The following is a 21,493-nucleotide window of genomic DNA, read 5'->3' on the forward strand; positions in this document are numbered from 1 at the left end:
TGAGTAACTTCTTTTGGGTTTGTTGGAAGAAGATTACATTCTTACTTTTTCTAGGGTGTAGTTTCCCTCCTTGTGTTGGCATTTTCCACCTATTATTCTTTGTAGGGCTGGATTTGTGGACAGATATTGTGTAAATTTGGTTTTATCATGGAATATGTTGGTTTTTCCTTCTAAGATGATTGAGAGTTTTGCTGGGAATAGTAGTCTGGGCTGGCATTTGTGTTCTCTTAGGGTCTGTATGAGGTCTGCCCAGGATCTTCTGGCTTTCATGGTCTCTGCTGAGAAGTCTGGTGTGATTCTGATAGGTCTGCCTTTATAAGTTACTTGCCCTTTTTCCCTTACTGCCTTTAATATTCTTTCTTTGTTTAGTGCATTTGGGGTTTTGATTATTATGTGCCAGGAGGATTTTCTGTTCTGGTCCAGTCTGTTTGGAGTTCTGAAGGCTTCTTGTATTTTCATTGGCATCTCTTTCTCTAGGTTAGGGAAGTTTTCTTCTACAATTTTGTTGAAGATATTTACTGGGCCTGTAAGATGTAAATCTTTGCTCTTGTCTATACCTATAATCCTTAGATTTGGTCTTCTCATTGTGTCCTGGAGTTCCTGGATGATTGAGTTACCAGCTTTATGCATTTTGCATTTTCTTTGACTGCTGAGTCAATGTTTTCTATAGTATCTTGATCACCTGAGATTCTTTCTTCTTTCTCTTATATTCTGTTATTGATGCTTGCATCTATGACTCCTGAATTCTTTCCAAGGTTTTCTATCTTCAGAGATGTCTCACCTTGTGACTTTTTTATTGTTTCTACTTCCACTTTTAGATCCTGGATGGTTTTGTTCAGTTCCTTCACTTGATTGTTTGTGTTTTCCTGTAATTCCTTAAGGGATTTTTGTGTTTCTTCTTTAAGGGCTTTTACCTATTGACAGATGTTCTCCTGTATTTCTTTAAGGGGGTTATTTAAGTCTTTCTTGAAGCCCTCTATCAGCATCATGAGATATGATTTTAAATCCAACTCTTGCATTTCCAATGTGTTGGGGTATCCAGGACTTGCTGTGGTGGCAGAACTGGGTTCTGATGTTGCCATGTGGCCTTGGTTTCTGTAGGTAGGGTTCTTGTGCTTGCTTTTTACACCAGGGAGCCAGGAGACTCCACAGCCTTCTGTGCATAGAGCCCCCAGTAGGGTGTGATCTCCCAGCAGGCTTTCACTTTTGAGCAAAGAGGTGAGATGTCACCTTATCTCTGGAGGGGACCCAGCTCAGAGCACACAGGGCTTAAGATCAGTGGAGCAGCTGCCATTTGCATCAGGGAGCCTGGTGACTCCACAGCCTTCTGTGCATAGCCCTCCAGGAGCAAGTGATCTCCCAGCAGGCTTTCACTTCTGAGCCCAGAGGAGGAAGGACACAGGCTTACAGGCCCACAGGAGGAAAAAACTCCAGTCAGAGACAAGAATAAAAATGAGCACCAGATGTACTTAGAATTTTGAGTCTTTGTTCTTCAATTCATATCCTGTGAATACATGTAAGTCCATTGAATTTAATTGCTAAAATTTTTGATATACAATATTTTACTTTTTATACATTTTTTTAAATATTTATATTCTGTCTGTCTTCAAAGTTCATCCAGTTCCTATTCTGCTTCCTATGCATCCAACTTTAAGTTCTCTCTCACAAAACCAACCAAAAAAATACAAAATAAGAGCAAATTCTCCACGAGCCTAGAAAACAACATACCTAACTCAAAAAAAAAAAGAAAGGAAAGAAAGAACAAAAGAAAGAATGAAAGAAAGAAAGAAAGAGAGAAAGAAAGAAAAAAGAAAGAAAGAAAGAAAGAAGGAAGGAAGGAAGGCAGGAAGGAAGGAGGAAGGAAAGAAAGAAAGAAAACATCAAACTCAGATAGTCATGGCCTTTACCTGCAAAGCAATTTCAATTACTCATACAATTTTTTAAATCAAATAACTTCATAGTGCTCCTGACATAATTTCTATACTTACTGTTATACTAAATAAGTCTATGCCACCAATTCATTTAATTAAAAAGTGAACAATACTTTTTTTCTGTGTCTTAGAAAAAGCTTTTAAACAATATATATTTAAAATATAACCAGGATTGTATGTATACACATAATTTAGCCTATAGACCTTCAAGAACGTTTCTGCTTATAATCTGTTATCATTCATGACATTCTAGAAGAAAACAATTCCAAATTTATCGCAATTGCATGTGCTTGTGTATTATGAAAGGTAATTAACTTCCTGTATATTTATTTTAGTAGCATGCATAACCCACGAATAGTAGAAAAGTAGATAGATCATTTACAGTTCAATGAAAACAGATACAAATATCATGTAAGAAACATTTATTAAGGCTTACAGACAGGATAACTTGCCAATAACATGGGCGATCCAGCAGCTGCCAGACTAAACAAAGTATCTACAAGAAGGCTGTAGAGCTCCACCAGCATTTCTTGGAATGCACATTAGGAGAGCCCACCAAACAATAGCGATGTTGTTGAACGTCAAATGGAGCATGGCTATACAAGCAAAATTTACTTTCTCCTTTACTTGCTGGTAAATACAAGCAGGGGGAATTTCAATCTAGAATACACCACCAGTGGTTTGCTAGCTTGCTTTGTACCAAGGAATAGAAAATTTAGTATACATGTATGTATACACACACATTTGCATATGCATACATATGTGTATTTGTGTTCCATTCCCAGATAGCAGAATTTTTCCAGAGTTTTTGGGGATGTAAAACTTATTAGGACATTCAGGTTCTGATCTACTTCCCCAACTTCTATTGTTCTTTCGGGTTAACTAGATCATAAGGACCAAAACAAAAGCTCTTCATGTACATTTTGATCTTCTACTTTTGCAGAGATTATACAAATAGTATTTTTGCATTTTTTGTTTATTAAATTGTCCATATTGTTTGTTCATATTTTTGTTATTATTTTGTTTTGTTTTGTTCGAGACAGGGTTTCTCTGTTTAGTCCTGGCTGTTCTGGAACTTACTCTGTAGACCAGGCTGGCCTTGAACTCAGAAATCCACCTGCCTCTGCCTTCCAAGTACTGGGAATATGTTTGCTCCTTTTTTATTAGGAAAATCTACTTTCTAGTGATTTTTGAGGATGTGGAACTAACACATATCTGCCATAAATATATGCAGTTATGGTGACATTTCCTTTTTTCCTTCTTTTTTCGTTTTTATTATTATATTCAACACAAAATTATAATTTTCTCCTAATCATATAAATGATGGACATATTAAATGAACATAAAAAGTATTTTTGTTTGTTTGGTTTGGTTTTAGTAAAGATCAAAATGTTGGTTCTAACTGTGGTATAAACCCAAAATAAGAACAATTTTTAGACATTGGAATTCATTGTAATAAGGCTGTACTTCAATATCCCTCTCAGTACCAAAGGCTTTTTACCTACATAGTAGCTAAGCTAAGAGTTGGCAGTTCTGCTGCATCAAGGAATGATTTATAGGCACAATTATTTGGATACAGATGTCCTGCTATGATCAAAGCTATTTTTCCTGAGTGATTGTCATCATTCTCAGTCCACAGAGAACAGGTTACATCCATTTAAGAAATGATATATGTATTAAGAAAGTCTATCCATGAAGTCATTCATCAACTCTTTCAATGAGCAATGGTTTTGCTTAGACGGTGGCACAGCCATTAGGTGAACATAAGATTCTGTTTCATTGACTATGATGATATTGAAAAGCATCCATTGCAGAAAAAGAGTAACTTATAAGGTCATCTTCATCAAAGTTGATTCAATAATTATAAATATCAAGAAAAACATTCAGTCTCACTATTTGTTGTTCTCTTACAAGCCACCTCCCACATTAATTATCTATGTTTCTTTTGGCTGTATAAATAATTTTGAAATACGTAAGCTATTCTGAAAACCACAGTATAGTATAAAAACACCAAATAAACAATCCTACTAATAGAGAGACTGAGATAGGAGAAGCATGGTGTCAAGACCATTATGTGGTACACAGCAAAACACCATCACATACAAACAAGCAGAAAGTGTATCTGGATTGTGTAATATTGGACCTATTTCTCCAATTACCAAATTACCACTGGGTGACAGCCACCAAATTTCTAATTGCACATATTTTTGAATTTCAATTGATTAGTATATATGGGTAATATTAGTTTTCATATTAAGAGATATCAAGGGAAAATGATTGTAACCTCCTGTTATTTTTATTGTGAAAAGTGGAATTATGTTTGCATGGCTAACTTCTTTTGTGTAGTATAGTTTTCCTCCTTGTATTGATGTTTTCCATTTATTATCCTTTGTAAGGGCTGGATTTTCAGAAAGATATTGTGTAAATTTGATTTTGTCATAGGATATTATGTTTTCTCCATCTATGGTAATTGAGAATTTGCTACATATAGTAGCCTGGGCTTACATTTTTGTTCTCTTAGGGTCTGTATGATATCTGCTGAGGATCTGCTTTCATAGTCTCTGGTGAAAAGTCTGGTGTAATTTTGATAGGTCTACCTTTATAGGAAACTTGACCTTTACACCTTACTGCTTTTAATATTCTTTCTTTGTTTAGTATATTTGGTGTTTTGATTATTATGTGATGGGAGGAATTTCTTTTCTAGTCCAGTCTATTTAGAGTTCTGTAGGCTTCTTTTATGTTCATGGGCATCTCTTTCTTTAGGTTGAGGAAGTTTTCTTCTATAATTTTGTTGAAGATATTTACTGGCCCTTTAAGTTATAAATCTTCGCTCTCTTCTATACCTATTATCCTTAGGTTTGGTCTTCTCATTGTGTCCTGGATTTCCTGGATGTTAGGGGTTAGAAGCTTTTTGGATTTTGCATTTTCTTTGACTGTTGTGTCAATATTTTTTGTAGTATCTTCTGCACCTGAGATTCTCTCTTCCATTTCTTATATTCTGTTGGTGATTCCTGATTTCTTTCCTAGGTTTTTTAACTCCAGTGTTATTTCCTTTTGTGATTTCTTTATTGTTTCTATTTCCATTTTTAGATCCTGATGGTTTTGTTCATTTCCTTCTCCTAATTGATTGTGTTTTCCTGTAATTCTTTAAGGGATTTTTGTGTTTTCTCTTTAAGAACTTCTATCTGTTTACCTGTGTTCTCATGTGTTTCTTTACGGGACTTAATTATGACCTACTTAAAGTCCTCTATCATCATCATCATCATCACCATCATCATGATCATCATCATCATGAGAAGTGCCTTTCCTGTGTGATAGTATATCAAGAACCTGCTCTGGTGGGAGAAGTAGATTCTGATAATTCTAAATAGCCTTGTTTTCTGTTGTTTATGCTCTTACCATCATTGCCTTCCTCAATCTGGTTATCTCTTTTGCAACCTGCCCTTGTTATATCTGACTGGAGCCTGTCCTTCCTGTAATTCCGGTTGTGTCAGAACTCAGAGTCATGCTTTCTCTGTGATCCTGTTATTCTGTGATCCAGTTATTCTGAGATCCTGGGTGTGTCCAAACTCCTAGGTATCAAACTGACTCCGAGACCCTGAGATTCTGATGTGACCAAGCTCCTGCGATCCTGTGATCCTGGAATCCTGTGATCCTGGGTGTGTTAGAGTGCTGAGGAGTGGAACTTCCTCTGGGTATTGTGGGACTGGCTGAAGAGTTTGTAACAAGGTCTACTCAGTGCACTGGCCCAAATTGAAGGAACCCAGGCCACTGGTCTGGTGGAGTTCCTGGGTCCTTGGATTCCTCAGGTCTCAGTAACTCCTGGTGTTAGAACAGATATTGTGTCCTCCTCACCTTTGTTCCTATGATCCTGGGCATGATAGAGCATTTGGGAGTGGAGTTTCCTCTAAATGTTATGGGACTGGCTACTGACAACATTTTCCTGTGACTCAAAAAGCTTTATTTGACTTTAGATACAAGAGTAAGACAAAAAACACTATAACATTTTAAAGAAAGAATGTTCAGTCTTTTAAACATACAATGTACATTCATACACAAATCAATTAAAGACATGATGAAAAATAAAAATAACAAAAAGAAAGAAAAATATTGAAAATAGCTTGGTTAGTGGGTAAAGGCATTTGCTTTCAAGGCTGATCTCCTGAGTTTAATCATTAGAACCTGCATGATAGAACGAAAGAACACAGGTCCTCTCACCACAACATGAACCCATGGTATGTGCCGCGCGCGCGCGCGCGCGCGCACACACACACACACACACACGTACCGCAGAGAGAGAGAGAGAGAGAGAGAGAGAGAGAGAGAGTAAATAAGTGGAATTTTTAAATGAATGGCAATATTTTTCTCCAATATATGTACTTGGTACTTAGTTGACACCTGCTGAAAGAATATGAAAACTATTTTTTTGAAGATGGAGAAAGAACACATACACAAATACATTAAAGTATGGTTAAAAAGAATAAAAGAATAAAGTAAAACAGGCCATGTAGAGACAAAAAGTGTCGGGATATATGGGTGGGAAGGGGGTAGGGGTCTGGCCTAGAGAGTTTGTGATATCACAGAGCCAGCTGGCTCAAGTGATAGCAACAATCAGCATGGCAACAGATGGGAATCCAGTTCAGAAATCAGTAAAGGTCTTCCCTGGCTTTCCCAAGGCAGCCTTATTCTTACTTCAGTCATCCCTGTTTTCTAGGCACTGAAGGCAGTCTTCCAGAACATGGAGGAGGCTGAAGGTAGTTCAGAGGAATCTGAAGACACTAAGAAAGAAGGCACCCCAATCAGGTTAAGACTTGAGAGAACCTGTAAGAAGAAGTTTCGTGACAGGCAGAAGCTTCGGAAAGGATACTTGCTGCCATCCGAGTCTGTGAAGATCCTCCGTGACTGGCTCTATAAGCACCAGCTTAATGCCTACCCTACTGAAGGAGACAAACAAATGCTGTCCAAGAAGACCAATTTATCTTACCTGCAGATATCCAACTGGTTTACAAATGCCCGAAGACGCCTTCTCCCTGAACTTCTTCACAATCCAGACAACTTTAGCAGTGAAGACCAGGCTGCCGATGCCGAAGAGGTCAAGGCATGGTTTAATGCAAAAGCCAACAGGCAGGTTCTGCCCCTACCAATACGTCAAGAATCGCCAGAAAAACTGCAATATCTTGAGTCTTCTCCAAGTCAGAAGATTATCCCAGAAGCCCAAAAAGAGAAAGAAGATAGTATTTTAAGCAGTGAGCCTTGGTCTTCTGAACTTGCATGGCCAGAGGAAAAGCCCGATTTTAGCAGCTTCTATATGTTGGTTGATGCTGCTGTACAGAAGGCAGCAGAAATGGAGGAGCAGAAGAAGCAATATCCCAACCCATAATCTCCCCAACAACAGTTCACATGAACTCTGGTGGGTTCATTAATACTCAACTTGATTAGCTTGTAATGCCATCTTGTAATGCCATCAGTTTTTTCCATATTATTCCCCTTCTTGAGAAACCTTTTCCATTATCACATCTCAATTTTGCTAACCACATCAGTATTTTCTGATGAATGTCTGTATCCGTGATATTGAACTTTAATCAAATTTCTAACTTTATTCCCCCCCCCCCCGGGTTTTAAGACCTATGTATCTAATATTAAACATCATGCAAGCTACAGACAAAGATGTTCAGGTTTATTCTCAATTTTTCCACCTGAGAGAGTCCTGGATATCAAGACATTCTTCTTTCCTTCTCTTTGTATAACTATCTTTATTAGTTGTACAGATAATAGAAAGGAAAAACTCAAGAACAGGTGCTTATGGCACTGTTGGCCAGATTTTAATGTGTGAGCTTTTAAATGCTTTCTACTCTGTGTTTCCATTTGTACAGTTTATTTTGTGTTAGAGTTCATCTCTGCAGGACTATGAGTATGAAAGCCAAAGTAAAGTGACTTCATAAATTTTTCAGGGGGGGGGGGGTAAGAGTAATCTCTTTAGGTGAATACTAGTAAACATTTGGCATGGTAATTTCATGGACAACTTCATATTGGCAGGTTACCACTGCCAATTCTTAGTGTGTTCACTGAGTTTGGAGAATGTGTTTTGTTAGTTTTAATTATGTGCATCACAGGAAATCTGTAACAATAAATTCACCCCAAACCTTCTATAGATACTTTATGGGGGGAAAAGGAAGCAATCTAGATGATTTTAGTAAAACAGAAATTACACTCGTCTAACTTATATTTTGTTTGTTTTAATTATTTAACATTTATTTCTCATTTCAAAATGCTTTAGATTTATTTCAACTATTTCATCTTGGGTTAATTTTGATAGGTTACTGTATCTAGAAAGTGTTCATATTGTGTTATATTCTAAACTTTAGTGGAAAATATATTTTCATGACATATTGCAGAGGAATTTTAATCAAGTAAAACCTTCTAGGTCTGTGTGATCTGGCTAAAATGCAGAGACACCCTTAGTATACACCTTTAATCCTATTGTCTAGAATCCACACAATTTTAATCCCCAAAATGATGTCTAATTGATGGGAGACAAAATGGTAAGTCAGAGAAAGATTTAACAAAGGGAGTCAAGAGATTGGATATGCCCAACTCTCAACAGGAAAGCTATTTCAGAGCAGCAAAAGGAGAGAGAAAGTCAGTTAATTCAGTTGAGTCTAGTTTGGTGCAGTCAGTTGGGAGTCACTGCAGTGAGGGCAGTGCAGTGGAGTTGAGTTCATTCTTGAGTTCATGCAGTTCATGCAGGTTAGCAGAAGCAGCTGATCCAGAGAATCATGAAAAAAGAATATGAGAACAGATTGTCAGAATTAGTTTTAGACAAAGCAGAACAATTCAGTGAGAAGCTGAGAGAAGACAATGAGTCAGCTTTGAGAGGAGTTTAATCCAGAACAGCTGAGCTGAACCAGCCAGCCAGAGTCCAGAAAGAACTAGAAGGGGTAAGTTTATTCAGCAGTAAGCATCTGAGAAGACAATTACATCAGGTGAATAAATGTTACTTTTACAATATATTCTCAGTGTTTTCTAGATTTCATTAGTATCTGTTGTAGCATTTTTCCTTTCATCTCTAATTTTGTTAATTTGTGTCTTCTTTCTCTCTTTTCATTAAACTGACCATAAACCTTGTTTATATTTTTTTAAATTTTCTATATTATTTGTTTACATTCCAAATGGGTTCCCCTTTCCCGATTCCTCCCCCCCCCATAAGTCCCATAAGCCCTCTTCCCATGCCCATTCCCCAATCACCCCCTCCCACTTCTCTGTCCTGGCCATCCCCTACAATGCTGCATCAAGCCTTTCCAAGACCAGGGCCCTCTCCTTCCTTCTTCTTGGGAATGATTTGTTATGTTAATTGTGTCTTGGGTATTCAGAGATTCTGGGCTAATTAATATCCACTTATCAGTGACTGCATTCCCTGAGTAGTGTTTTGTGATTGGGTTACCTCACTTAGGATGGTATTTTCCAGTTCCAACCATGTGCTTAGAATTTTCATGAATTCATTGTTTTCAAAGAAAGAGCATATTTGCTTCATTGATTGGTTTGAGAGACCAGATCTTTGGTTCAGACACAATCTTAGAGAACCTTACCTAAAGTTGAACTTGGGTTAAATAACAGGCTGGTACCTAAACTGCTCTAACACCAGTTTCCAGGTCACCTCTTAAGAAATCTACACATCCAGGTTACAATCCTGCCCCTAACACTTCACTCCCTAACAACCACCAATCAAGAGAAAAATGAAATTTAAGTTTATGGGTTGTCTTCCAGCACCAGCCAATTATGTTAAAGGCCATAATGGTCCCCACCAATCAAATATGCTTCTATAAATATTTGCTTAAAATTGAACTAGGGATTGATCCTTCCCATTCTACTGCATCAGAGACTGCAGTATGGTACAAGATTAAGCTTGTAAATGAAGACCTTTATGTGATTACATTGGAGCCTGCTCTTGGTTGGTCTTTTGGGGTTCGCTAATGCTTCCTGTCACAACATCTTATATTGCATTTTTATTTCTATTTCCTTTTACTTTGATTTTCCTCTTTCTTCCCATCCACTATTTTGGGATCTGTTTTGTTTTTTTGTTCTAATATTTTAATATTGATTAATTAGATTATCTACTTGAGAGCATTTTAGGTTTTCCTTCTTTTTATCCCATAGGTTATGAGTTGTATCTATCTTACAACTCAGTTCTAAGATTTTTAAAGTTCTAAAATCAAACAATAAATATAGGCAAATGCAGTTGTGTTCAAAGATTAGTATTGGATATGTCTCCAGTTTATATTCTATCTAGTGCAAAAAAGCTTAATAACTCCAATAATCTGAGAAATGGTGAAAAAAATCTTATTGCATTATTCCTTCTTACCTTTATGTTAAGAGGATAAATTTAAGAAATGTGTTGCATATTGTTAATAATAAGCAAACCAAACCATATTTTTCAAAAGTATTTTATTTCTTTGAGATACTATATCATATCTATTTCCTTGATGCATAAATACAATTGAGAACTATTTGAAAGAGGATAATTAGTAGATAAAAGGCTATAAATGTTTGTGAGGATTGGGGAGTATGGAACCCCCTTAAATATTTTTTAGTCAAAGTATATATTGGAACAGAAATGATAGAAAACAGTGTGAAAATTCCTCAAATAAATAGAAACAGACTGAGCATATTACCTAATTCTATTGTTCTTGGAAGTATACCCAATATATTCTATTTCCTATTACAGACATGCATATGTACCCATGCAAATATCTATCCTAGTCACAAATAACTATAACACAGAAACTGACTAGATGTTCACGATCTGATGAATATATAATGAAAAATACATAATTGTGTATATTCAACAACTCATTCAACAATAAAGGGAAATGAAGTTAAAAAACACAAGTCCAGAAGTGAAGGTGGTGGCTAGCGTCTTAGCAAAATATTAAATGCTGGGACCTTTAGGGCAGCCCTTTATGTTGTAGAAAAGAACTCTAAAAAAGTGGGTTAATAATATATAATTTTTCAACTATGAAAAATATAAGGGTGCAAAATAAATTATGAGGGACTTTCAGAATCTAAAAGAACAAAAGTGGCTAGTTTTGAGCCAACTTGTCTGAAAGATATTAAAGAAGGATTTAAAGAGATTTAGGTACTGGTGATTTCAAGAGATCCCACCCAATTAAACTTTCCTCTTTATGCTTAAAAAGGCAGACAGATTCCTCAGTTCAGTGTTGGCCTGGGACAGAGCAAGGTTAGGCTGACATATGCTAGAAATGGGTACTTTCAGGATAGAGTCCCACCCAGCTAGCTAATAGTCTGTGCCTAACAGAGGCAGATAGATATCTGAATTCTTTTGCAATGTTAAAAGAAATGTGTGTTATGTCTTTTATATTTCATATCAATCCAGTCATTTACTCCAAGTTTCCTTATGATTATCCTATTAATGAGCATCCCAGGCCCTTACTTCTTAGGAGAAAATAAAAGACTGGGCTTATGATCTGCAAGAGATGAGCTCGTAAGAGAAATTTTGAATAGCAATTAAGAATTATTGGAGAACTGTCTCAAGCAGAAAAGAGACAGAGACAGAGACAGAGAGACAGAGAGACAGAGAGACAGAGAGAGACAGACAGAGAGAGACAGAGAGAGAGAGACCTATCTGGAGATTCCAGAGAAAGCAGTTCAGAGATAAAGAAGGCAGAGCAGAGAGAAAGTAGGCTAGAAAACTCTCTCAAGCAGAACATAGACCACCAGCTTGGATTTAATACTAAGATATACATATGAGTTTCTGGGTCTGTTACTTCTCTTAGTATATTCTTCAACTCTATGCATTTAAATTCAGGTTTTTAACTTTATTTTTCTTTATTATTGAATAAAAGTCTATTATATATACATATGTATGTATTTTTCATTTTATATTTGTCAGATGGTGAGCATCTAGTCAGTTTCTGTGTGAAAGTTATTTGCGATTAGGATAGATATTTGCATGGGTACATACACATGTCTGTAATAGGAAATAGAATATATTGGGTATACGTCCAAGAACAATAGAGTTAGGTAATATGCTCAGTATGTTTCTAGTTATTTGGAGTTATTATATTAGAGTTATTATATTTTTTGCACTAGATAGAATATAAACTGGAGACATATCCAATACTAAACTTTGAACACAACTGCATTTGCCTATATTTATTGATTTTAGAACTTTATGATAAAGAATATATTAAGACCTAATCAAAAAAGACTTAAAAAATAGCTCAACAAAAAAGTAAACAAAAAAAACAATGACCAAGGAAAACAAAAACAAAAAACAAAACAAAAACAAAAACAACCAAAAAAAGTCCATTTTAAGTTTATAAGGAAGGTTTAGTGAAAACTTTGAACAAGATTACTTCAAGGAAATAAAAGCATTTTTATTTAGAAACTCACTGTCTTGCTGTGTCTTGGGATCAGAGAATAACTTAATGGGGAGGCAGGCATTTTATAAAATAGAGACTAGAGTGAGGGGTTTGAACTGACAGGAACTTTCTGGGAAGTGTATGTATTTTGCCTATGTCAGTTGACTCTTAGAGGCAGAACAGTGAGATAGTATGGGTTTTGTCTGTTTTTGTTTGTGTGTTTTATGTTTGTTAGCAGAAGAGTGCCTAACACAGTTATTGAGAAATGTTGGATTTTGGTTTTGGTGTCATGGCAAAAAACAGCTCATGTGATACTCACCTGCAATCTTAGAAGCTTGGAATCAGCACTGTCATCTAGGGCCACACATTTTCACCTAATAATTTTTGACAATGATTCCTGGGTATGGGGTCTACCCTGCTATGTTTGCTTTGATTTCCTTTCAAGGTTTGTTTTTTTTTTTTGATGCTATTTTCAAAATCAAGAAAAAGAGATAGAGACCAAAGATGAAGTTTTGTGCATAGACAAGAAGGGACAATTCTGGGAGGAGTTGGCAAAAAGAAAGAATATAATCAAAATATAGTGTAAGGAAAAATAAAATATTATAGATACTGAACTAAGATCAATTGGAAAATAAAATTAAAATTCACTGATAGAAACCATTAAGGATGCCACTCATAAATTTGTAATTTGTATAATTTATAAGGTAAGAATGGAGACCCCCAAGTCTACTTAAGAGTAGAAGTTAAGTTTTAGAAAAACATTCAAATAGAAAATAAATATTACATAACGTATTTATTTAAAACTATTTTGTGCTAACTTTCTTCTCGTTATGTATAGTGATTAACACAGGAACTACCACATGGTCAACAGGCAGAGAATAAGACATATTTTAATGTCCCCACTTCAAGGCTCATGGTTCTTCTCTGAGTAGCAATTATTCAAGATTATTAGCTAAGGTGGGTTACTTCAAGAATACATTATTTTCTAATTTCAACAGAGCAGTTGCACATATGAATTCACAGTGACAGCATGCATAAAACTTAAAAGTTCATCATACACAATCCAAAAATGTAGCAGAGAATATGGGTACTAAGTCAACCACTACTGAAGTAACACTGCTAATTCTAGGTGCTTAGATAGTGAGAATCAGTAACCATTAATACACTGAATATTATTACTTCAGGGCATGTATCTTACCCAAGAGCATACACTTGGAATGATGGGTTTATTAAGAGAGAGAACCTAAATTTGAGTAGATAAGCAAGTGGCTTGTGACTGTAAGGAGACAGGAAAGGGATTTGGAGATGCTCAAAATAAATTGTATGAAGCTCTCAAATAATTAATAAAAGCATTATTTTTAAAAATCTTAAATAGTCTTTATATAGCACAGTGTAAGTTGAATAAAAAGTTATTAAAATTGGTGAATTTTTTAAAAAAAGAATCAAAGAATGATTTTTAGTACATGATACTATAAATTTAATGTAAAGCAGGACTTATATATAAAACTTCTTTTATTTTACCTTAAAATTGATATTCCATTATTTTAGCATTAAAAATAATATTTTCAGTTTTCTGACTTTTGTCTAATTTATCATTAAATTATAAAGACATGCCTATGAAGACCTTTTTAGATAAATCCATATCTATGCAAACTACTTCATTGAATTAGGAAGTCATATACAACTATTATAAAGCTCTAATATAAATAGCTGAAATAAGGTTGGAAATTATTCTATATTGTTTTACCAAATAAATGATAAGTAGAGTCTGCAAGATGAAGGCTCTGTTATGTGAATATTATCAGAAACACATGAGTTTGAACACTAAAAGAATGTACAAGCTTCAAAGTTGGAGTAATATTTTTATACATTGTATGAAGGTGTCTCTGTCTTTCATTGCTTCCCTACAGTACAGAGTCTATGGCCTATAGTAAAAGCAGAATAGTAAAGTGATGAGACAGAGAGAGAGAGAGAGAGAGAGAGAGAGAGAGAGAGAGAGAGAGAGAGAGAGAGAGACTCTAGGAAGAAGTGAAGTAACAGAAGATTCAGCCATCTAGGCATGGAAGGAAGGAGAGGTATCTAATCAGGCTTATGACAGAACTTAGATTAGTAAAGTGTGATGATTAAGTTTTAAGCTAGTGAGAAAAAATATATAGCTATAAGGCTATAAGCTTATAAATAAACCATGTCATTATTTGGTAACTGGGGTAGGCATAGAAAGGCCCACCATTACAATTTAACACCATCATACTCTGCAAGGAAATCATGGTTAGTAAGTTGTTCAGGAAAAGTTTTCATATCATTGGTGGTAACTTCATAAAAAAGAGTCTTAAAAAATGTGGCACATTACATAAACAAATGGACTAAACTGCCCAAATAGAGTTAAGCATGTTTTTTGATCCCATTAGGGCCTTGGAATATAACGTTAAAAATATGTTTTTTCTCAATAAATATTAGATAATCTTAAACGTACTTCAAAAGAATTATCTAAAATACTTTATATAATTATCTAATAATCAATACCTCTTTTAAATTAAAATATGTCAGTATGTGAAGGGAATGGTGATGCAGATCTGTAATTTCAGCTCCAGGATATGTATATATATATAATTCATTGTTTCTAATGTCTGAATAGTACCCCATTGTGTTTATATACCACATTTTTTTGCATCCATTCTTCTGTTGAGGGATACCTGGGTTCTTTCCAGCTTCTGGTTATTATAAATAGGGCTGCTATGAACATAGTGGAGCATGTATCCTTATTACATGCTGGGAAATCCTCTGGGTACATGCCCAGGAGTGGTATAGCAGGATATTCTGGAGGAAGTGAGGTGCCCAGTATTCTGAGGAACCGCCAGACTGATTTCCAGAGTGGTTGTGCAAATTTGCAACCCCACCAGCAGTGGAGGAGTGTTCCTCTTTTTCCACATCCTCACCAACACCTGCTGTCTCCTGAGTTTTTGATCTTAGCCATTCTGACTGGTGTGAGGTGAAATCTCAGGGTTGTTTTGATTTGCATTTTCCTAATGACTAATAATGTTGAACATATTTTAAGATGCTTCTCCGCCATCCAAAGTTCTTCAGGTGAAAATTCTTTGTTTAGCTCTGTACCCCGTGCAGTCCAGGAACCAATACCCTGGAAATGTTATGTCCCACAGTGGTAGGTCTGCCAACAAAAACTAGTATAATTAAGATGATCTTCTAAATATCCTGAGAGGCCATCTTTATCTAGACAACCCATCATTGAAACTCTCTTGGCTTGTTGTTCTAGATTTTGTACAGTTGATAATTAGTGCTTAACTTCAAAGTAAGTCACAATCTACTGCTGCTTTTACTTAACAAAGAAAAGGCTCTTTAATCTATTCATGAACTATGTATTATAAGTAAATCTATTTCAATTTATTTCCAGCAATTACGATGATATTGCAAACTGATTTATTTATTTATTTATTTATTTATTTATTTATTTATTTATTTATTTATTTAATACTATAAAATATTTGTGTTTGGTCAGTTAGAAACAAAACATTGCCAGAGTTTGGTCTTCTGAGTATGTGGCCTATGCATTGGAATGCAGAACATGTGCAGCATTGAATGTATTGCCTGTCACAACAGTTCCTCAACTGGATAAATTATATTCCTCAGTTGGGTAGTACAAAGGTAATTCTGTTGCCATATGTTGTTCCAAAGAGCTACTGCTGTGAAGGGCTACATTATTGATCATTGGTGTCTATGTGATACCCATATTCTTCTTCCTCTACTGAAATCACATCATTCCAAAGTTTGTGGCCTTCCTAAAAACAGCTTTTGCCAAAGTTAGAAAATTCAGTTTATGTAAAATGAACAGTTCAAGTCAGAACAAGATCCTGCTGTAATCATCAGACTCAGATTTTATAAGTGTACCTTAATAATCATAAACAAATTATATAGAGTTTCAGAACAGAAAAATGTTGCCTTTTAAAAAAGCCTCAACCATTTTCTTTTTTATTTTAAAAATGCATCTATACCAATTCTTTTCTACCCCTTCATATTTCTCTGTCTAGTACTGGGATCTTGTTTCTGGAAAAACAGAAAATAATTACATATCTAAATAATAATTTCATTGTCCTAATACCATATCTTAAGTTATAAAAAATAGTATTAAGTGATTATAAATAATGAGAGTACTGAAGCATATCACTGTTTCCATACTTTAATGTCCTAATAAGACTAAATAACTAATATAACATAGCCTTGAGTATGTTTCAGATGAGTCCAAAATTGCAAATGTTTGTCAGAGGGAAGAGAATGAGCAAGGAAAACCCCAAATAAATCCAAAACATTTTGCAAATATTTGTAAATGGCAATTTAATTTGAATGTACAGTTTCTGGATCCTTAAAAATGACTATATTTTGCATGGAACTATCCCTGACTAAACTGCAGGCTTAGATTTTTCAAATCCTACTTTAATAAGGATTCTCAAATGTTTTGATTTCCCCCCTCCCCTTGTAGCCCACAGTCCAAAAGCAGGTAGGGAAAGTTGGTAAATAGGACAAGGTATCAACCTGTTTAGATGTAGTGCTTTGGCAAGATTCCAATCTATATTTGTCAGGATACCAGCTATCCAGTTCAGTAGTGGCAAGATACCAACAATCCAGTTCAAAAGTGTTAGAACTTTCAGGATCCAGCAGAAAACACCAGGCCTCCAACAAATAGGCATGAGTGAGTGTGAGCAACCAGGACTAGCAGCAATGCTAAGAGTTCTCTGTGATGCCTCTGTCAACACAGTGAAGATCAGCAAATATCTTAGACCAACTGAGCGTTGCCCAGTTATGTATGCAAGCACTCACTGTCAGAAGAGTCCAATTGAGGCCTACCTATACTCTCTCCAAGTATCACTGTCTTCTCATGGGTTTTGCCTCAGCAAAACATCACATAAGTCTGCTTCAGTAAAATATTATGTGATTCTGCATCACATAACAAAATCAGAATTTTCTATTTCATAGCCTCCATTTTCTAAAATAATTGTGTTTTTACCTAACATTAACAACCTATGTACAATAAAAATAATTATTTGAACTATAAACTAGAATTTATATCATATGTTAAATAAACAATGTATGTATAATATAGTCAAAGCCTTAAATTTCTATTAATTTATAATAATTTAGAAAAAACAATATTAAATTCATATCAGTATCAAAGTAAAAAACATTAAATTTCTCTTACCATAAAATAAATACAAAATAGCCTTAAATTCCTGTCAGTATATAACAATCGAAACAAAACAACCTTAAATTCCTATCAATAACTGAAACCAAACAAACTTACATTTTCTATAAGTTCACAATAAAAAAACAACCTTAAATTTCTATCAGCATTCAATAATTCAAACCTACCACCTTAGACGCTAACAACCATAACATATCAAAAACCTAAAACCATTCATCCAAACTTAGGGGATTGGAAAGAGCAGTCTTTTTATAATTGCTCTATGCTGAATTGGGAAGAATTCCTGTTTGGGGCTCAAGGGGAAAATAGCTAATCTCAAATCAACAACAACCACCACCAAACACACACACACACACACACACACACACACACATTCATAAAAACCTAGCTGTAGCATTTATTGCCCAGTCCATTTTTAACCAGTCTATATGCTGTCCGCCAAGTTTCTGTGTTATTGATCATTTGGGATAGACCATTTGAAGTTGATTTGTATGCATATTTTAGAGAAATCAATAACTGATACAGTCTGTGAGTGTGAATCACCCAGGCTTATCTGCTTTGTACAAACAGTCATGTCTCAGCTGACAAGAACTTTTCCCTAATCAGATCATATCTTCATAAGTTTTGTTAGGAACCATATTTTTTTCATTTCCTGTAGATACATAAACATAACCATGTTGCCATCTTAAAACTATTGCAGGTTTCCATTCTAATGTCAACACATCCTTATATTAGTTGACTTAGTTGCTCTGTTTTTGTGATAACCCAGTGATTCTCAGCTGCTGTTATTCCTGTTTCATCAACATTAAGAAAACTTAGAGTTAACAAGGAATTATTTAATCTGTCCCTGGGGTTTCTTACTCTAATTTTTAGTTTAAGTAGCATCTTTTTAAAGATACAAGCAGGTCATCTGTGGGGTTGCATAGCATATGAGTAACATGCTTTATATTGTAATATTTAAAGAATTGTTTCATGGTATTGGATATATATGTGGAAGCATTTTCAGTTTTAATTTGTGAAAATATCCTCATTATTGTCATTATTTTCAATAAGTGTGTAATAACACAATAAACATCTTCAGAACTTAAAGCAGTTGAAATCCTGAGTATGTGTCAATGGTATGGTGTATATACCTTTCTGTTTCTTCAAAATTCTGCAAAATGGAAAACATCAGTATGTCAGATCTCATTTCTATTGGTACCCTAGAGTTACTACAACAATAACAGAGGAATTCCATGTACTTGTAGTCTCTTCTATATCATGAGCCTCCAGTTGCAACGTTACAAGTTATTCAAGTACCTACAATTTTTCTTTTGCCATACATTTCTGTTTGATAACCATTTTATGGGAAAGGTTAGTGATATGTCAGCAGTGGTCTCTTTTATAAATTTTGAAATTCAATCCCCGTGATGTCCTGTTTTGGGATCATGGGTACAGGTTGTGTTTTTTCTCAGTTTCCTGTATCAATAACTTCCCCAAGGGCACCTAACATATCACAATTAAATTCCTCATATTTTGTGCCTGGAATTGAAGCAATATTAATTTGCATACCCCATTGTTGTAAAAGACTTGTTCACCATAATTTTATGGGCATGTTAGCCACATAAGGTTTCAATTTCCCTGTTTGCCTTTCTGGCCCCACACAGTTAATACATTGGACACTTTGTCTTTTTATCTGATAATTTACCAACTCTTATAAACTCAGTGTAAACATTCTTCAGTAGGCAATCTAGATTTCAAGGCTTGTGGGAATGGATACTAATATCAGCTCCTGTACCTTCCAAACATTCTACGCCAAGACAACACACTTTTACCATTAAATTGGGTCTGTGATCATTAACCATTGTTTTCCAGAATACAAGTTTTCTAGTACTCGTCAAAGTACCTATTGTTTCTATGGGAGTGAACTTGCCCTTAATTTAAGGAAACAACAATCATTGAGAGAATTTTATCCCCTGCATCAATTCACATCTCATTTCTCACATATGACATGATTCGTTTCTTTCTATTCTTATTATATTTTTTTATTTTCTATATTCTTTGTTTACATTCTAAAAGCTTTTCCCTTTCCCAGTTCCCCCCTCCCCATATGTCCCATAAGTCCTCTTCTCTCCATCCATTCTCCTATCTTTCCCCCTCCCTTTTCTCTGTCCTGGCACTCCCTTACAATGCTGGATCAAGCCTTTCCAGGATTAGGGCCCTCTTCTTCCTTCTTCATTGGAATCATTTGATATGCTAATTGTATCTTCAGTATTCAGAGCTTCAGGGCTAATTAATATCCACTTATCAATGATTGTATTCCATGTGTATTCTTTTGTGATTGCGTTATCTCGCTTAGGATGATATTTTCCAGTTCCATCCACTTGCCTGAAAAATTCATGAATTCATTGTTTTTAATTGCTGAATAGTACTCCATTGTGTATATATGCCACATTTCCTGTATCCATTCCTCCATTGAGGGATATCTGGGTTCTTTCCAGCTTCTGGCTCTTATAAATAAGGCTGCTATGAACATAGTGGGGCACAGGGGAAAACTTCCTGAACAGAACACTAATAGCTTATGCTCTAAGATCAAGAATTGACAAATGGGACCTCATAAAATTACAAAGTTTCTGTAAGGCAAAGGACACTCTCAAAAGGACAACATGGCAACCAACAAATTGGGAAAAGATCTTGACCAACCCTGCATCCAATAGAGGGCTAATATCCAATATATACAAAGAACTCAAGAAGTTAGACCCCAGGGAACCAAATAACCCTATTAAAAAATGGGCTACAGACCTAAACAATTTTCGCCTGAAGAAATTCAGATGGCTGAGAAGCACCTTAAGAAATGTTCAACATCATTATCCATTAGGGAAATGTGAATCAAAACAACCCTGAGATTTCACCTCACACCAGTCAGAATGGCTAAGGTTAAAAACTCAGGAGACAGCAGGTCTTGGTGAGGATGTGGAAGAAGAGGAACACTCCTTCACTACTGGTGGGGCTGTAAGATGGTACAACCACTCTGGAAATCAGTCTAGTGGTTCCTAAGAAAGCTAGGCATGACACTTCCAGAGGACCCTGCTATACCTCTCCTGGGCATATACCCAGAGGATTCCCCAGCATGCAATATGGTATGATTCTAATTTCTTTGTCTCTAACCCCATCTACTAAAACAGGATGCACAGTAAATCAAGAAATTAACCCATTTTATATACAAATGGTAAAGAAACATACACACAAGTGATTAACTTATAACATACAACTTTTAGGGATAGGGTAAGAAGCATATCTGCAGTCAGATCAAATCTATACTTCCTTCTATAGCATGCATAAGATCAGAAATACTTAATTTTTATATTCTTGCCTACTTTGTACTTTTTGTCTGACTGAAGGAAGATAGCTTATATTGTGTTTATTTTGAGGCCTCTGTTTATTTCCCAAGATTAAGAGTTTACCTTGTATGTTGGTTTTGGACCATCAATACTTTGAACAATGTTTGCCCTTTCCAGCTACTATTCCCAAAAAACAATTGTGGTTCATAACAGCCAGATTCTGCTTGTTCTCTTCTAATATTCCATTTTCCTGAGTCAATATACCTGTTAGTTTGAGCTCTGAATCTTCTAGAATTTCAATTTCTTGGGAAATTTCAAAATTTACCATAATTAAAGCATCAACTATTAAGACTTCTGGTTATGAATTGCCCTATGATAATAGCACGAGGCTCCCGAAAACCATTACTAGTTCCCCATCTTATCCATTCATTTATTAGGGACTCCCCATATACCATTTGCTGTCTTACATATTTTCAGGGGGCAATAGTTCTATCAATGACTGTCTAGTTTCATGATCTACCTCTATTTGAAAACTCTCTAATGCTTAGCTAACTCAGAAATCTTCTCTAACACAAGAAAAGTGTTCCCTCCAGGAACAACATAGAAGATCATCTAGGGGCCACAGTTGCTATTTTGCCAACCATCTTAGAA

The 21,493-nt window shown here is 35.4% G+C and overlaps 1 protein-coding gene across 1 annotated transcript; it reads left to right on the plus strand.

Moving 5' to 3' along the window:
• The first annotated feature begins 6,669 nt into the window (after positions 1-6,669).
• Positions 6,670-7,311, plus strand: Tgif2lx (TGFB induced factor homeobox 2 like X-linked). Its single transcript, XM_052171548.1, has one exon. It carries the CDS (start codon positions 6,670-6,672, stop codon positions 7,309-7,311), a length of 642 nt encoding a protein of 213 aa, XP_052027508.1.
• Positions 7,312-21,493: the final 14,182 nt, after the last annotated feature.

This window comes from Apodemus sylvaticus, chromosome X, assembly GCF_947179515.1.
Source record: "Apodemus sylvaticus chromosome X, mApoSyl1.1, whole genome shotgun sequence".
NCBI lineage: Eukaryota > Metazoa > Chordata > Mammalia > Rodentia > Muridae > Apodemus > Apodemus sylvaticus.

Excerpts from the sequence above, each read along its gene's own strand:
- Tgif2lx (XM_052171548.1), top strand. The coding sequence starts at position 6,670 with ATGGAGGAGGCTGAAGGTAGTTCAGAGGAATCTGAAGACACTAAGAAA.